This window comes from Caenorhabditis remanei, chromosome V (assembly GCF_010183535.1).
Source record: "Caenorhabditis remanei strain PX506 chromosome V, whole genome shotgun sequence".
Lineage (NCBI taxonomy): Eukaryota > Metazoa > Nematoda > Chromadorea > Rhabditida > Rhabditidae > Caenorhabditis > Caenorhabditis remanei.
In genome coordinates this window covers 17,144,628-17,160,926 of record NC_071332.1, presented here as the reverse complement: position 1 = coordinate 17,160,926, position 16,299 = coordinate 17,144,628, and the positions used below count along the sequence as shown (strand labels likewise).

The 16,299-nt window shown below is 37.8% G+C and overlaps 6 protein-coding genes across 6 annotated transcripts; 3 read left to right on the top strand and 3 right to left on the bottom strand.

The window, feature by feature from the left end:
• Positions 1-230: 230 nt before the first annotated feature.
• Positions 231-3,727, bottom strand: GCK72_020756 (uncharacterized protein; the record flags this gene model as incomplete). Its single annotated transcript, XM_003106449.2, has 6 exons — positions 231-612; positions 674-863; positions 2,083-2,199; positions 2,245-2,554; positions 3,307-3,491; positions 3,541-3,727. 6 exons carry the CDS (start codon positions 3,725-3,727, stop codon positions 231-233), a joined length of 1,371 nt encoding a protein of 456 aa, XP_003106497.2.
• A 968-nt stretch (positions 3,728-4,695) lies between these two features.
• On the bottom strand, positions 4,696-5,578 carry GCK72_020755 (uncharacterized protein; the record flags this gene model as incomplete). The annotated part of the gene is made up of 2 exons (XM_003106547.2): positions 4,696-4,870; positions 4,917-5,578. 2 exons carry the CDS (start codon positions 5,576-5,578, stop codon positions 4,696-4,698), a joined length of 837 nt encoding a protein of 278 aa, XP_003106595.2.
• Positions 5,579-6,502: 924 nt separating this feature from the next.
• On the top strand, positions 6,503-7,675 carry GCK72_020754 (uncharacterized protein; the record flags this gene model as incomplete). Its single annotated transcript, XM_003106378.2, has 2 exons — positions 6,503-7,056; positions 7,123-7,675. The coding sequence occupies 2 exons, from the start codon at positions 6,503-6,505 to the stop codon at positions 7,673-7,675; spliced, it is 1,107 nt and encodes a 368-aa protein (XP_003106426.2).
• A 791-nt stretch (positions 7,676-8,466) lies between these two features.
• Positions 8,467-9,024, top strand: GCK72_020753 (uncharacterized protein; the record flags this gene model as incomplete). The annotated part of the gene is made up of 1 exon (XM_053733775.1): positions 8,467-9,024. The coding sequence occupies one exon, from the start codon at positions 8,467-8,469 to the stop codon at positions 9,022-9,024; it is 558 nt and encodes a 185-aa protein (XP_053582688.1).
• A 1,620-nt stretch (positions 9,025-10,644) lies between these two features.
• Positions 10,645-12,331, bottom strand: GCK72_020752 (uncharacterized protein; the record flags this gene model as incomplete). The annotated part of the gene is made up of 3 exons (XM_003106345.2): positions 10,645-11,289; positions 11,343-11,948; positions 12,128-12,331. 3 exons carry the CDS (start codon positions 12,329-12,331, stop codon positions 10,645-10,647), a joined length of 1,455 nt encoding a protein of 484 aa, XP_003106393.2.
• A 3,066-nt stretch (positions 12,332-15,397) lies between these two features.
• Positions 15,398-16,242, top strand: GCK72_020751 (uncharacterized protein; the record flags this gene model as incomplete). Its single annotated transcript, XM_003106440.2, has 2 exons — positions 15,398-15,627; positions 15,753-16,242. 2 exons carry the CDS (start codon positions 15,398-15,400, stop codon positions 16,240-16,242), a joined length of 720 nt encoding a protein of 239 aa, XP_003106488.2.
• Between the last annotated feature and the right edge of the window lie 57 nt (positions 16,243-16,299).

The window sequence follows — 16,299 nt, the reverse complement described above, 5'->3', positions numbered from 1 at the left end:
AACTTCTCTCACTTATGCTCGCTACTGTAGGTCAACAAAGTGAAATTTTGTTTGAAAAATTTTAGATCGAACATTGAATTTTTTGCTGAATTTTTTTGGTTTTGTAATTTTCCGACAATGAGCTATTACTTCTGTAAAAGGCCCAGCCGTCGCAGCTTTTACATGATGGTCGAAAACAATAAGACAAAATATTTTCAAGCTTTATTATAAAGAATCGAAAATCCAATAATTCACACCTTCCCACTAACAACCGTAGCCCACTTGTTAGTTATCGCTTCATCATAATTCTTCGCTCCCTCATTCCCAATTGACATCATTTGAACATTCGTCGTTACTGCTTGATTCCTTTTCCTATTCAAATGATATAACGATATGAACCCAACAATAACAATCACCAAGTTATAAGTGGGAACTGCACAATTAATACCTCGAGCCACATAGAAATTAATAAAACTCCCGAAAAATTGCTGGCCAAGAACGCGAACGAATAGACTGCAGGCTGTGTAGATTCCAAAGAAAAGCAGATGGGTGAACGTGATGGTCATAGTGAATTTCGAAGTCTTCGTGATCTCTTCCATAGCATATTTAGTAGTTAGTGAACTTTTTTGGTATCTGAAATCAATGAAAAAATAGTTTTAAAAATTTAAAAAATAAAGTTTTTCGTATTACTCACTGCGGTTTCAAAATGCTGTGAACTATTAATAACACCATATTAGCCATAGTATTTCCAAATTTAATGTAGAGAAGTGTCCATAAATAAATGGTGAATTGAGTTGCAGAAGTGGAAGGTAGCATGAGGAACGAGTTAAAGATATCTCGAAACTTTTCGTTCTCGAAAATTTTGTAGAAAGTGTAGAAATTGACTGAAAAAAACGATCAGATTCGGTTTGTATGTAAAGTACCGTGTAGTAAGATATACAATTTGGTATTTTTCAGTTGAAAATGACCAGAAGGGGTTATGGTATCACTGATTGTCCCCGCAAAGTAAATTATGTTTAACCCATACAGAACGAAGGTACGGCTTCATTTTTGTAATTGACAACTTTTTTGTACGGACACTCCTTATAGTCATTATAAGAGGGTTTGCACTATTTTGCACTGAAATGATACGATTTGAGGGAGAAGTTACTTTGTCGATATGTAACTTGCTAGGGACTGCCCGCACAAAAAAGTTGTCAACTACAAAAATGAAGTTCTACCTTTGTTCTGTATGGTTTTTACATAATTTACTTCGTTTGACAATCAGTAATACCGTAACACCCTCTGGTCTTTCAACTGCCACATTGTATATTTCACGGTACTGTATCTCCATCCCCTCTTACCAGTAAAATCACCAAAATGGGTCCCAGTAAAGTTATTGTATGCTCATAACTGCCCGATATCGCAGTTGCAACAAATCTTTCAATGGTGAATCCGATCGGGAACATCATTGGAAAAGTTAGACAAAATAATACAATAATATGTCCGATTTGGAACACAGTCTCGTCAATAATTAGGCCACACTCAGATTTAATAAAAAATGGAGCAAATGCGTGGTATCCCTAAAAAAGAAACTTATTAAGATTCATTAAAATTAAAACTGTAACTTACAAATGCAAAACACAGAACGATTGCATACAGTAAGACACTGCTAAAATAAGTGACGAGTAGAACCCGCAGATTTCCATGAAATGAAAGTGATAGAATACGTTTGTAAATGAATGTTAAAGTGCTGGAACCGCTACGAAAGAAACTCCAAATGTATAAAATTGGGAGGCTCTGTAGACTGGTTGGTAGGTGAGTTGGTAGGCAAGCTCACATTTTGTTTCGTTCATTTTCCGATGGATTTTCAGATGGATTTTCAGAACGAATGAGTGATCTTCAGTTTAGAAGCTTGGAAATAAAGTCTCGTGTCAAGGAAAAATTTCTAGACTCTTTTTTTCTCTTTTTTCAGTTCCAGAACAAAGTTTTGTAAATGTCATGGGAATCTCAAGATCATACAATCAAAACACGAATTGTTTTGTTTTCTCACGCCATTTTTAAATATTAAAAAAAAACTTCATTTAAAACTTGTGCCTCCTCGAACCGCATTTTTAGTCATACATCCACATTTTAATATTCGTAGCGTTGCCAATCGATATGGTTGATGGACCAGAAGAAGTAGGACAGTTGAGAAGAACCCATGAAGGGATACAGAGATGAATATGAAGTTTGTTATCACTGAAATATAATTTATTACAGAAATAATTTAAATCTGAAACTCACTCTGATTGTGATATCCCATCGGCACCAAATAAAACAAGCTAAGCAGCGGACAGAATACTAAAATCACTGGTAGCCCTGTCTGTGCCATAAGAGCATACAAAAACTTTCGATGCAGTGTTACAGTATACTGCGATGTTGTGTTTCGTCTAGCTTGAATCGATAGGACACGAACAGTCAGACAAACAAATAAGCTCATAAGGGAAATTTGAAGGACACTGAATAATGCGACAGTGGCCAAGACTGGGATAGGGTTCAGAGTGAATACGTATAATGGGATGGTTTGGGTATATAAATGGTAGCAGGGAGTTTTCTGAAAATAGGAACGGTAAGTTTGTACTGTTTTGTCAAATCTCTAGTCTCATCTAGTCTCAAGAGTCATGTGGTCGCTGTGGGAAAACATTTTTCAAAAGTTTTGTTTCCAAATGTGTTCTACCGAAAAACCGAATAATTCGAAAAAAAAATTCATAGAAAATGTCTGAAAAAATAAGTTTTTGGAGGCAAAAACTTGAATTTGAATGAAAAACTGTATGTATTTCAAGGACAGACCCTCAGAAATCTGTTCTTGAATACAATATTAGAAACAATTTCAGGAAAATCGAATATCACTATTCTTGTCGTTTAATTTTTGAACATTTCTACAGAAATAACCAACATTTTTCGAGCTGTTTTTTTTCGAAAACTATCTCAAAAATTTTTCGGGTTTTTAGGTGGATTTCGAAAAGTTTAAAGCTAAACAATTTTTCGATGTAAACTTTTCGAAATATTTTTCAGACGAAAAATGTTCGGATAGGTTTCAAAAAGACCGTTTGAAAAATTTTGATAATTTTCAAAAATTATGTAACAAAATTAATGATAAAGTTTTTAGAAAAAATTTTCCGAAAAAGTATTTCGCACAGCTCTGGTCTTGACCTCCACGAGACCAGAATCCAGGTGAATGTCAAATAAAAATACTGCTCCGCAATTCAAATTTTTTGTGAGCTTGTCGTCAGACATGTGAAAAAAACCCGCCACATAATCAAATTCTGGCCAAAGAAACCGAGTAAATCAAAAAGTGTCGCTCACCTCTAACACCACTGGCACTGCTTTCATTTGATCTGGCACAAAAAATAGAAAAGGAATGAAAAACATCGCACTGATAATATAATTCAGGATACATGCATAACCACGAATTCGTCTCCATAATTTCCGGTTCCGGCTTAGCAAGAACCATCGATTTTCGTATACTCGTACCATTGTGGCGACAAGGACTGAAATTTTTCATGAAAATTGTTTTTTTCTTCAGGTAAATGGGCTTACCTGAAACTATCATAACCGAAAAGTAAACTTGATATCCTGTATTCAAGCCTAGCATTGACAAAACTCCTATTCCATTTCCTGCCATATAGGGAAAAATAACAAATGGTATAGCAAATGTGCTCCAGTAGACATCCAACACCGAGCTCCAGACATGAAGGTTCAACAGAGACCACTTGACTGAAGACATGCCTTGCGGAGTTTTAAAAATTATCATATAGGCGCCAAAAAGATGGGCGGGGTACTGGAATCCACTCATCGAATGAAAAATTGTGGATAAAAAATCAGTGGTGTCTAGATATGTGATAGTTGAGTTGCAGTTTTGCATTAAATGAATGATAATGAAAAATGATTATAAAATTTATTTGGGAAGTGAGTGGAATCACGTTGTCGAGTCCATCGACTAACACCTGCGCATATTTTCAGCAAAATTATAGGGTTTAAGAAAAGGGGGCAGACAGAAACAGGATAACAATGATCAGGTTGGGCATTTTGATAAAATGAAATTGCACTGTCTGTGGGACGACAAGGAAATGATCATTGATTGGGACGTTATATGGAATTGATGGTTTTTTAAAGAGTATATCATACAGATCGGATTTAAACGTTCCAGTTTAAGAAGGTGTAAATGCATAATGCCCTAAAAATCAAATTTTCTATAAAACATTTTATATACCGAATCTTTTTCAGAAGATAGGCGGGGCCACATAAAGAAAGTCTGGAACTAAATTTTTATGTTTTAATCAGAATAAAGCGACATTTAGATTTAATCATATGGCGGGGTGTTGTTGGTGTCTGAGATGTAATTTTGGGTTGGTGTTATATGAAAACTTTATTTTATTAACCTTTATGAATTTGACAATGGTTTCAGATATAAAGTGTACAAATTTAAGCATAAAATGACTTTACAACAATAAAACATACAAACGCACAAATTCTCTGTTTTATGTGACCTTGATTCAGACGATAACAGATTATTTATTTTAGATTTCGTAATTTTTAGGTGTTTATAGAAAAACTGCACATGAATAAGGCTACTAAAGATTGTAAATCAAAATATTGAAAGAATTGAGGCTCTGGTGGAAATTGATGGGTTGCGAGAAGTGGGAGCGATCTGAAAATATTGACTTTCTGAAAATAAAAACTTGTATAATTGAACTATATCTGCAAATTGTCCTGCACTTTGTTCCGGGTGAACCAGAAACTTTTAGTTTTGACTTCTTTGAAAGTTGCACGGTATTCTTCAGAAGTGTGATATATCAAAAGGGGCCGGAATACAAGAATTATGGATCTGACAACATGTCCGAGAGTGTATGATAAAGAAACATCATCTCTGGAAACACATGAGTTGATGAGGACATCCGGACACACGTACTCACCTTGTCCATTGTAATTCTGCGATTCCTGTGATTAAACCATACGAGATCTGCACCAAAAAAGGAGCGGTATCAAACAAAAAACAAAAAATCAACACTCTCATAATCATCACCGAATACTTATATTTTTCCGTGTCAATAGATTTTCCACTCAACGCTTTCAGAACAATGTAGAACACAATTTCGAGTGAAATTGACAATAATTGCATACCAATTTCACCGTAATTAGTTAACTTTAACACTGTGAAAATCCAGTCAGAATAGTCGGCAGACTCCAGTATTGCCAATGAGAGACATTCTTGAGTCGGCATTTTAAATGAGTAGAAAACCAAAGTGACAGCTTCTCCAATATAAAACAACAAATACAAAGTTACAGTAATAAGGAATACTGTAGCAATAGTCTTGCGGATCCAGAACTGTTTTCGGGGGTTTTTAAGTGTCAAGACTTGGATAAGACTCATAAAAATAGTGATATAAATTCCAGAGAGTTTTGCTATTCTATTGACATAAATCGCAATGAATCTAACAACTCCAGTGGTTGCGCTGACATATCCATCACAAAATTCTGAGTTCAAATTGTCCAGAATTGCCATGAGTTCTGCTAGAAACCCAGTGAATAGAAAAACCAAATCCAGAACAGTGATGAATGTCAGAAGAATGAACATCGGATGAGTTTTGATATGTTTTCGCAGGATTGCCAAGTGGACAAGGTTGGAGAAAAAGCCAATGAGTGAAAAAATACAATTGGGGTACTTGATAAATTCTTGAATTCCCATTTAGACAAAATGTTTGAGAATGAATGAAATTTTTTGTTTTCCGCTTTGGCTTTGCCCAGTTAATCATGGGGTAGCTACTGGAAAAGTGTCTAACATCACTTTTCATAACAAAGGACTCGTGACTTGATAAAATTTGAAACTAAACGAGACTTAAGAGGTAGTGTTGAGCGAAATGCGGTTTTTGAAATGGCGAAAAGCGGAAATGTCCGAAATTTTCAAAACTCGGATTTTTGGGTAGAACAAATCAAGGGCAACATTTTTGTAGGTGGAAATTTTTTGATAGGAGTGCAGTGTTAGGAGATACAAGCGTTTAAAGCTAGGCGAGAAGAGATTGGAGACGCAGAGAAGCGCGAGTGTCTGTCTTCTCTGCGTCTCGCTCTTCCTTCTTGACGCTGATCTTCAACGCTTTGTATCTCGTCAACCTGCAGAGCTACCGAAGCGGTGTCAACTAATGAAATGTAGGAAATTTCACGGTGACTTTTTTTTAGTTCAAAGTTTTTTGATAGCGCTGCAGGGTTTCGGGATACGCGGCTTCAAAGTTGGCCAGCCTGGTTACTGGAGACGCACATGGGAGGAGACGCAGAGAAGGTAGAGTGTCTGGTTTCTCTGCGTATCGCTTTTTTGAGAGGACAACTATTAGTTGGACGTAAATTGAACATTTGAGATAGATTTCTGATCCATGTCTATTTTTAATTCATATTTTCATTTTCCGCCATACCCGGCTCTCAGACATAACATGTATTATTGTTTTCATCGCTTTCTTGATGCATTAGTCATGCCTATAAAAACTACTGTAAAGAGAACAAATGAACCATGGAGACCACTGAGTCGCCTAAACTTCAGGAGTATGGAGCGCTGCCAGATTGGTTTGACGAAGCCGAGAAGTTGTTTAATTACGTTTTGGCAATTCTTCAATTTGTCGGTTTCTTTATAAATCTTATTCATTTGTCTATTCTGAGCCGAAAGCAGCTCCGTGGGAATTCTGTGTACCGTTTGATGATTGGGATTTGCTCTTGTGATCTTTTATCTCATACACTGACTTTCCTGGCGTTCTCCCCGTTCTGGATAAGGGAGACACGGAAAAAGAGTCAGGATTGTTTCCTAACCATGACCTACTCCGACGCTTTTCTTCTTCTCTACCCAGTTATTGCCCTGGATATCACACAACGCACTTCTTCCTGGTTGGCATTGGCTATGGCATTCTATAGAACTCTCTCCGTCATGTTTCCGATGAGTGGGAGAATTCAGAAGATGTCAAGACCGAGATGGGCGGTATTGACAATTTTTGTGGTGTTCGTAGTAAATACCGCTTGGAGTCTGGTAGTTTTTGGAAGACATTCGATTGTGGAGAGGAATATTGATACGGAGTGAGTCCCCATAGTTTCAGGGTTTCAGGGGTTTTTTTTAAGACAATTTTCATTTTTTTGTTTTAGCTGCAACGGAAACGAGATCCACCTATCCCAAGTCCGCTACCTGATTCTTATCCAGACTACATTGGAACACCTTCATAGTACTATTACCTATATCTATGGGATTATCAAAGCCCTACCATCATTAATAGATCCCATTCTTACTATCTTGTTAACTAATGAACTCAGAAAAGCGGCAAAACGAAGACTGAAATGTGGAAAATCATCTACATCTGACAAATCTGAAAACACCACAAAACTAATTTTATTCGTCACCATATCATTTTTTATTCTGGAGGTCCCCAATGGGTTCGCTCACGTCACTGCAGGATTATTCCATGGCAACCCTCAAATCCTGACAATATCATACATGATCCAAGTGTTTGCTGAAATCCTTCCAGTCTTCAATTCATCCTCCCATTTCTTTATTTGTTTGATTATGTCGACTCAATACCGAGATACTGCTAAGGAATTATATGGATGCTGTAGATCCAGAAAACCCGAAATCATAATTGTCCAGGAGTGTGGAAATCATAGAAGAGGGACTCATAGTACTCTAGGTTCCGTTGTGTTTTGATTCTGTTGCCTTGTTTTTTAAATAAATAAATAAAACGTGTGTAAACAAAAATAGATTTTTGGTACATTCCACACTAAAAAAATACCCAGAAATAGGGAATTGTTTACCAATCAAGAAATAACAGACAATTTGAAAATCATTGAGATATTTGAGATTTGATCATAAGCTGAGCGGTATAAAAGTTGGGAAACAGGTTGAGAAAATATTTTATTTTTTTCTACCGGACATTTCACAACTGGGCATTTTGAAACTAAAAATTTCAATACTTGTAAAGGAAAAATAATAATTTAGGGCCCGGAGCCCTGGATAATTGACGGAAATAATCAAAATCAAATTTTTTCGAATTTTTTCGAATTTGTTTTGCGAAAAAGTCATGTTTTCGACTATGATTCAGAATTTGAGCCGTGTCTTCGGAAATTTGCAAGGACCGGACCTTGGAAAAAACCAGTTTCAAAATGTCCGGTTGTGCGTTCCCGATTCAAGAAATTCCGGCGAATACCAGGTGTTTTCACCGGTGTTCTCAATTTAAGCCGGTGAAAATTTTCACCGGGTGGTTTTGACCGGTTTTTCCTAGTTTTGAAGTTCTGGAAATTCCAGTGGAAGCACCCTGCTCGAGACCCATTCTGTCCAGCTTACTTTTGATCAATAACCTTCGATCCACTAGCCTAGACAAGCATCTTTATTTACTATCTGACTCACGCCAACCGACCAAAAATCCTAATTTTTCTTGAAAACTGTAATTTTCAGACTGATATAAAGCACCAGATCTTAATATCACTCTAACTATCAAAATGGACACCACTACCCATAACATTATGGTCAGCTACATTTCCCCTCCGGACTGGTACAATGACGTATACTATGTCTTCAACTACACCATCTGTATCATGCAATTCTTCGGATTCGCTATAAACCTCATCCATTTCTCAATTTTGACTCGCCCACAAATGCGCTCCAACGCAATTTATCGTTTGATGATTGGAATCTGTTCATGTGACCTGTTAACTCAAATCAATACATTCCTTATTTTTTCTCCGTTTTGGATCAGAGACTCGTCGAAGAAAGAAGAAGAATGTTACATGTCTCACACGTATTTCGATGCTCTATTATACCTGCATGGGACTACTGTACTTGATATAACTCAACGGGCGGCCTCTTGGATGGCACTGTTCATGGCTTTATACAGGACACTTTCCGTCATGTTTCCATTGAATGTGAGGCTTCAAAAGTTGTCAAAACCTATATTTGCTATATGGACTATTATCGGAGTTCTTATTTTTACATCATTGACTACTTGGATGGTACAAGCGAGACGGATAATAAGGGAATATGAGTGGGATTATGAGTGAGATTTCTTAATTTTACTGTAAGGGTGATTCTACAGTACCGCTCAGGAGTTGAGTTTTGCCTTTTTCAGTTGAAAACGCCAAACTTTGAGATCGTGTCATGGTAATACTTGCCCCATAAAGTAGATTTTTAATGGATTATACAAATCAAAAGTAGTGCTTCATTTTTGTACGGACTCTCCCTAGCAAGTTACATATCGTCGAAGTAATTACTATCTCAAATCGTCAAATTTCAGTGCAAAATAGTGCGATTTTCGAGTTGTCCCCTTAAAATGACCATAACTCTCCAGAAAGTGTCCGTACAAAAAAGTTGTCAACAACAAAAATTGAGCTCTACTTTTGATCTATATGATCCATTAAAAATCTACTTGATGGAACAATAAGTATAACCATGACACACTCTCAAAGTCGGACTTTTTCAACTGAAAAAAACCAAAACTTGATATATTATACTTTTGAGCGGTACTGTATATAAATTAGTTGTTTAATACAAAAATGACCGCTTAGACCATACTTGTAGACCCGGGCCGAGCAAAATTCAAAATTCAAAATTTTTCGATTTTTTCTGAAAAGAAAGTCACATTTTCGCCGATGGTATAGAATTAGAATAAATTTTTAAAAATCATCAAGAATGTTCAAATTTTCGATAAAAAGTTCCAAAAAATGTTACTTTTTTGAAACCGGGCCTTCCCGGGTCTTACTGGTCCGGGACGAGTCCTGTATGCAAAATTAAGTTCCGGATAATTGTGGCCGACAGTCAACTTCAATTTTTTCGATTTTTTTGAAATAAAAAAAATTTGAAAGAAATTGGTTATTTTTTGAAACCCGGCCTTCAGGTCATCATGGGACTTGCCAAACCAGCCCGGGCGTTGTCAAGTATGGTTTAGACAAATAGAAATTGCTCTAGCTTCTCTGCGTCTCTCCACTGTTTCGTTTTTTTCAGCTGCAACAAAAACGAGATCCCACTCAACACAACTCGATACGGAGTCCTCATCCCAAAAGAAGACGCAGAGATCCAGAGCAGACTGGTATCCATCTACGGCTTCATCAAGGCACTCCCATCTCTCATTGACCCAATTCTCACTGTTTTATTGATTTTAGAGCTTCGAAGGGCCTCGAAAAGACGTAAAAACTGTGGAAAATGTGAAGAAGATAAAACTGATAATACCACCAAACTAGTTATGTTTGTAACTATATCATTTTTCATGCTAGAAGTCCCCAATGGATTTTCTCATATTGTAAATGGTTTCTTTCAGAATAATGTGCCAGTTAGAACTGTCTCTGTGATGATTCCAGTGTTCGCTGAAATTCTACCTATCCTGAATTCCTCATCCCACTTTTTTATATGTTTTCTGATGTCTTCCCAGTATAGAGAGACGGCTAGACTGTTGTTTCGCTTGAAAAATGAGAAATGTATTATGGTAAAGGAGTGTAGATTTACAGAATCTCACCATTCAGTTGTGCAAGCTAAAAAAATTTAATAAAGTTGAACAAAGATTTATTTTTTGCCATCACCAAGTTTTCTAGAGTAACATTTAAAAAACAAGGGAAACGAATCAATGGTATTGAATGAAACAACACTATTTTGATAGCAAAAAACATGGAAATTCGAGAAATTGTCATCTAATGATTGGATGCTGCAGAAGACGAGTATGAGTAGGAGCTCTGGCGGTATCCATTGGTGACACCTCCAGACACTCCAGACCGATCGATATGACCTCCAACTGAGATTCCACCAATGTTCCCGCCCACACTGATTCCTCCTCGATGATGGTGGTGGCCGGAGGTGATACTTTCAGCATACCCTCCTGTGGTTCTAGTAGTCGAAGTGGTGACATGAGAGGTTCGATGTCCCGTAGAATTCGAAAGATAAGTTGTCACATTCGCTCCATTCAGTAGAGTACGGTAGCGTTCCAACTCCACTTGCAGGGAAGTTTCGTGGTCGCACAGCTTCTCCATCTGGATACTGATCTCTGTGCAGCGTTCTCTGAGGTTTGCGTTCTGCGCGTCCTTCTCCGCTAATATCGCCTCGAAGATTCTGGCTTCCTCTGATTGTTGGTGCTTCAGATCCATTATCGTGCTGGATAGAAGACTGTTTCTCGATTCAATCTCTGCGCAACGACTTTGTGTATGGCTCAATGTGGATCTGATACTGATGAGCTCATCCTTGTAAGTGTCCACATAGACATGGCTATGACTGTGCTCGCGGATCTTTTCGATCTGTTTGTGGTACCAAATTTCAATTTCTTGACGGGAACGAAGGCTGACCTGAAACCAAAAATTGCTTTGAAAAATCTGAAATCATTTGAATTTCAGCCTACCGCTTCATAGTTAGCACGGATGTCTCTCATGGCTGCCTGAAGTTCGGCTCTGAAGTAGTCACGGTTCTCAATGGTGGTGTCACGACGGATGTAGACAAGCTCTTGCTCGATTCTAGTCGAGTTCTCGGTTTGGAGGGTCTTGACACGATGGAGAAGGGTTTGGATCGTAGCGGTATGCTCGTTTTTCAACGAGATCTCGCGACGGACTTGCGCATGAATATTTCCAATGTTTCCCTGGATCTGTGCGTTCTCTCTACGGATTCTCAATACATCCTCGTCAACGATTCGGATTTTTCTATTGAACAACGCAATCTGGGCTTCGATCTCGGCGAGTCTATCCAAGTTGACGTCATGGTCCTCACGATGAGCCTTCACGGCGGCGACGGCTTGAAGCCACTTGTTTCTCCAGATATCAATCTCGGCAGTGATGGCGGTGGCATCATTTTGGAACTTGGTGCGACTGGCTAGGACGGTTTGGACGGTATGGGAGGTTTGTTGGATTTCGGATTCGAAGAATGACGAGATTTGACCGCCGCCAGAGAATCCGCGCTTAAGAAGCTCGATGTCGTGGGCGAGCACGTGGTTTTGTGCTTTGAGGAAGCGGACCTGGAAAAAGAAAAAGTGAAGTTCTGAAGTCTGATCATAACATTTGAATTTAGAAATTGTTTGTGATAAAGAACAGCACGCGAGAACATAGATCAGCACAGCTTATCAGCAAAAATTTTTACGACTTTCTGTTGGTGGTAATTACTAATACATTTTTCTTGTTTTCTAAAAGTTCTCACCTTCTCAATATAATCCGCCAAACGATCATTCAACATTCCGATCTCCCGCTTCTCACGCTCACGAGCGTCGCGGATTTGGGTGGTGCAAATGGCTCCGGCAGACGACATTCCGCTGACCAAATCGTTTCTGTGGAATGTGCCAGAAGCGGCTCCGCCATAGTGGTGGTGTGCGATGGTTTGAGAATGATGTTCGTATGAAGCCATGGCTGGAAAATTTATCACAGTGTAAAGTGAATTAAAAAAAGGGGGAAGATAAAAAATGAAACGTGAAAATTGAAAACTGAAACAATTTCAGAAAAGACGAGCGGGGTTTATAGTCGCTCCGAGAGTTGTTTACTACACCGGAGAAGCTCCGCCCACCGAAAGTTGTAAGGTTTATTCTCGGTTTAAGTGTCCTGCCTTATCAATTCGCCATTTTCGAGCGAGGAAATTACTCCGTTGTGGTGGAAAAATGTGTGGTTAGGAATAGAGAGTGAGGAATTTTTGGAAAGGGAGTTTTTTCAATGAGGAAGGGAGAATGAAGTACATTTTGGAGCAGATTTCTTCGAGGGCGTGTGTATGAGGAGTGAATGGGAACAGTTGGAACACATCCTTGTCAATGATTTCAAGTTTTAATAGAGCCATGAACCTCAATCTCGGAGAGCCTCATGAGCGTTGCGACTGCCTGAATCCACTTCTCTCTTCATTTGCTTATCTCGGCGGTGTTGTTGTTAACTTTGTTGTGGATATCGGACCGGAAAGCTAAGATGATTTTGACGGTACATGAGGATTCTCAGTTTTAAACAATGACGAGGTCTGAGCAACACCCCAGAATCCGCACACGGAGAACGATGTCGTTAGCAAGCACATGATTTTGAACCTAGAAAACTTGGTTTGGACGGTATGGGAGGATCTCGGACTCAATGCATGATGGCATCTGATCACCACCTAAGAATCCCCGCTGAACTCCTCTTCCCTACTTTTCCAGTTTTATTTCCCCCTCCAATGTAATAGCTGATTTTTTGCTTCACGCATTTTTCTTCATCTTTCTTATCAATGCCATTCATTCCTGCTCTCTCTCTCTTTCCCCCTTTATTTCTTTTTCCTCATCCTTATCAGCATGCCATTTATTGAGTACGCTGGAAGAAAAATTCCCTTCCTTTTCTTTGTGTGACGTTTTGATCGGAAGTGCGGAGTTTGGAGAATTAGCGGTGAGGAATAAGTGTCAGTGAAGTTTAGTCGAGGAGAGAACAATCATCGGAGCTAGGAAAAGTGTAGTTGCATTGTCTTGTAGGGGTTAGGAGCTTCACAAATATATTTGATAAGTCAGACTTCCAGGTCGTCTTGAGAAAATGAAAGGTTGAAAGTGACATGACTAACCTAATCACAAACTAAGCCCCCCTTGAAACAAAAGGTTTGAAGATGACAAAGTTTATGACTTAATGCAGCAAAGAAGAAGTGCTGAAACAAGCAAATTTAATCATATGTGTGCTGGGGAGTTGTGAGAGAAAGATTGACCTTTTCTGAAAAAATGAGCTGAAGTTGTAGTTTGAAATCAAATGTTTGAGTAGCGGAAGCTAAGGTTGTGAAAATTCTCATAGCAAAGTTCATGTTGAGGTGAGACTCTTCATTAACACACGGTCTCCAACGCGTAAAAAATTCTAAATAATTTTCCACATCATCTGACCTTTCACGCTGAGTATTGTCCTTGGCTATCTTTGAGAAAGAAAGTAGGGCAATAGTTTGAAACGCTCTAGCTTCACGGAAAAGTATCAACTTGACTAGACGTTTTCAAATCGGATAGAGGAAAAAATCCCTACATTTTGATATGAAATAGTAATGTGAACTTAGACTTTGGAAGCCAGTGAACGAGAAACAGAAAAACTGAGAAATTTGACCGAATTTGAGAAAATGTAATCGACTATTTGTTGTTCATGCACTATAATTTTGTTGAACAAGCTATTAGTGATCGTTAAGTTTTGAAACGCCGTCTGGAAATCTTTTTATGTTCCTATACAGTCCATCCTCAACCAATATTCAGTCAGCTGAGATACAGAATACGTAATTATGTCATTTGATGAAAACTGTTTCCATGGGGTTGTAAAGATTCTTGATCTGATCATTATTCAAGTGAACTGAATCTTCCTGGGACAAAATCAAAAAAGTAGATCCCAATTTTCGATGTCAGATAAAAATGGCTAATTTTCAGCACATTTTCTGATTTTTCTCAAGAATTAGGTCAAACTTCAAAAATGTGGCGCCTTGAAAAGTTTCTAAATTTTATTCTGATTCGAATGAGTCTTCAATTAAGAAATTTCGTTGGAAAATAATAAAGTTGATCTAGTTTTAAGATTTTCCTTCGATTGATTAATAAATCTTATATATGCATCTACTTTTTTATAAAAATCACAGTGAGAGACGCAGACGACGTGTTAAAAAATGTAATTTTGACGATTTTATCCAGTTTTCAGTACAGATTTTCACGTAATGAATGTTGTAAATTCAGCAAAATCGATTATGTTAGAACCGTGACCTACGGAAAAAGAGATTCACGTTCGCGAGATTTTTACATTGCTCAGCAAAAATTTATGCGGGATTGAAAAGCAAATAAAACGTGCAGGAATATACTGAAGCTGAACAGTGAACGATAATATGCTGGATTCAGCTGGAATTCTTGCTAAGTGCTGAAGGTGATTCTCGCGAGACGACACTCTAGTTAGTCTTTACAATTCATTTGTATTTTACTATTTCTTCCTGATGATCAAGACACTCAACTAGCAGCTGACATGTTCCTTCATCTATGTAGAATATAATCCAGGTGAAAAGAAGTTATCTGATTTGTTGACTTCATAACGTCTAAACAATCTCATTAAATTTTATTTTATTATTAATTCGTCTCGTTGAACTTTATTACTTATCTGATAGTGAGAACAAACTTTTTATTTACTGACATCTATCCTGGGACTGTATAGTTAGACAAACAAGCCTAGCCCCCCTGAAACAAAAATGATGTGCATTTTATTCTATATCATGTCGCAGCTATCCAACTTTTTAGAATATCTCACCGTGATTGGATTTGCTTTCACGGTTCCCATAAACTTATTTTTGATCTACTTGACCATATTCCGTATCAAACAAATTGTTGGGACTTATAAGTATATGATTATAATATTTGCATCGCTGGGTATCACTTTCTCGATTTGCGAGCAATTTGCACGGCCATTTGTCCATAATTATAACAAAGGACTTTTGTTTTTCAGTCTAAGTTGGATAGATCTTCCGAATGAAATAATGTTGATTGGGTTGGTAGTCTATGCTGGATTCTATGTATTGGTAGTGGCATTCATAGCAGTGCAATTTGTGTTTCGATATGTTGTTCTGATATATCCAGATTGGGTAAAAAAATTCGAAGGAATGGGGGTATTGGCATGGGGATCATATCCATTCTGGGTTGGTCTCTTCAACGGTTTTGCTATTTTTTGGTTCGCGTATCCGGATGAGTTCGGGGATGAGTACATGAGGTGAGGGAGTCGAACAAAAAAAATATTTTGGTCAGTGAAAAGTTTTGTCAGTGTAACTTTTTTACACTGACAAAATTTGTTCATTTTGATTTTTCTTTCTGTCTAGTAAAATATACATATTACAGAAGCGAAATCTTTGAGGTCTACAACCTAGACATCACCAAGGTCCCTCGCATCCTCATCATCCCCTATGACGCCAATGAATCTATCAGATGGTTCAACACTCTCTACCTGCTCACCGGTGCATTCACTCTCCTCTCTCAATATTTTATTATTATCTACTGTGGCATCAAAATGCATTCCCAAATGAATAAGGAGCTTCTGAAGTTCTCGATTCCAAATCGAAAACTCCAACAACAATTCTTCAAAGCTTTAGTAGTTCAAATTATTGTTCCCACTATTATATTTGTTTTCCCATCAACTCCCTTGCTATTAGGACCCCTATTAAATCTGAAAATGAGTATTCAATCCGGTGGAGTTTGTGCCTTATTAAGTCTATACCCTCCAATAGATAGTATAGTGTTCATGTTGATTGTTACCGAGTACAGGAAGATTTTTACTAAAAAATGTGCAACCAAAACTCATAGTTTGCCTTCTCACTACATGACAGTTTAGTATTGATTTATTAATTATTAATGTATCAAGGTACTCGTAATGAATCAGTTTGATAAA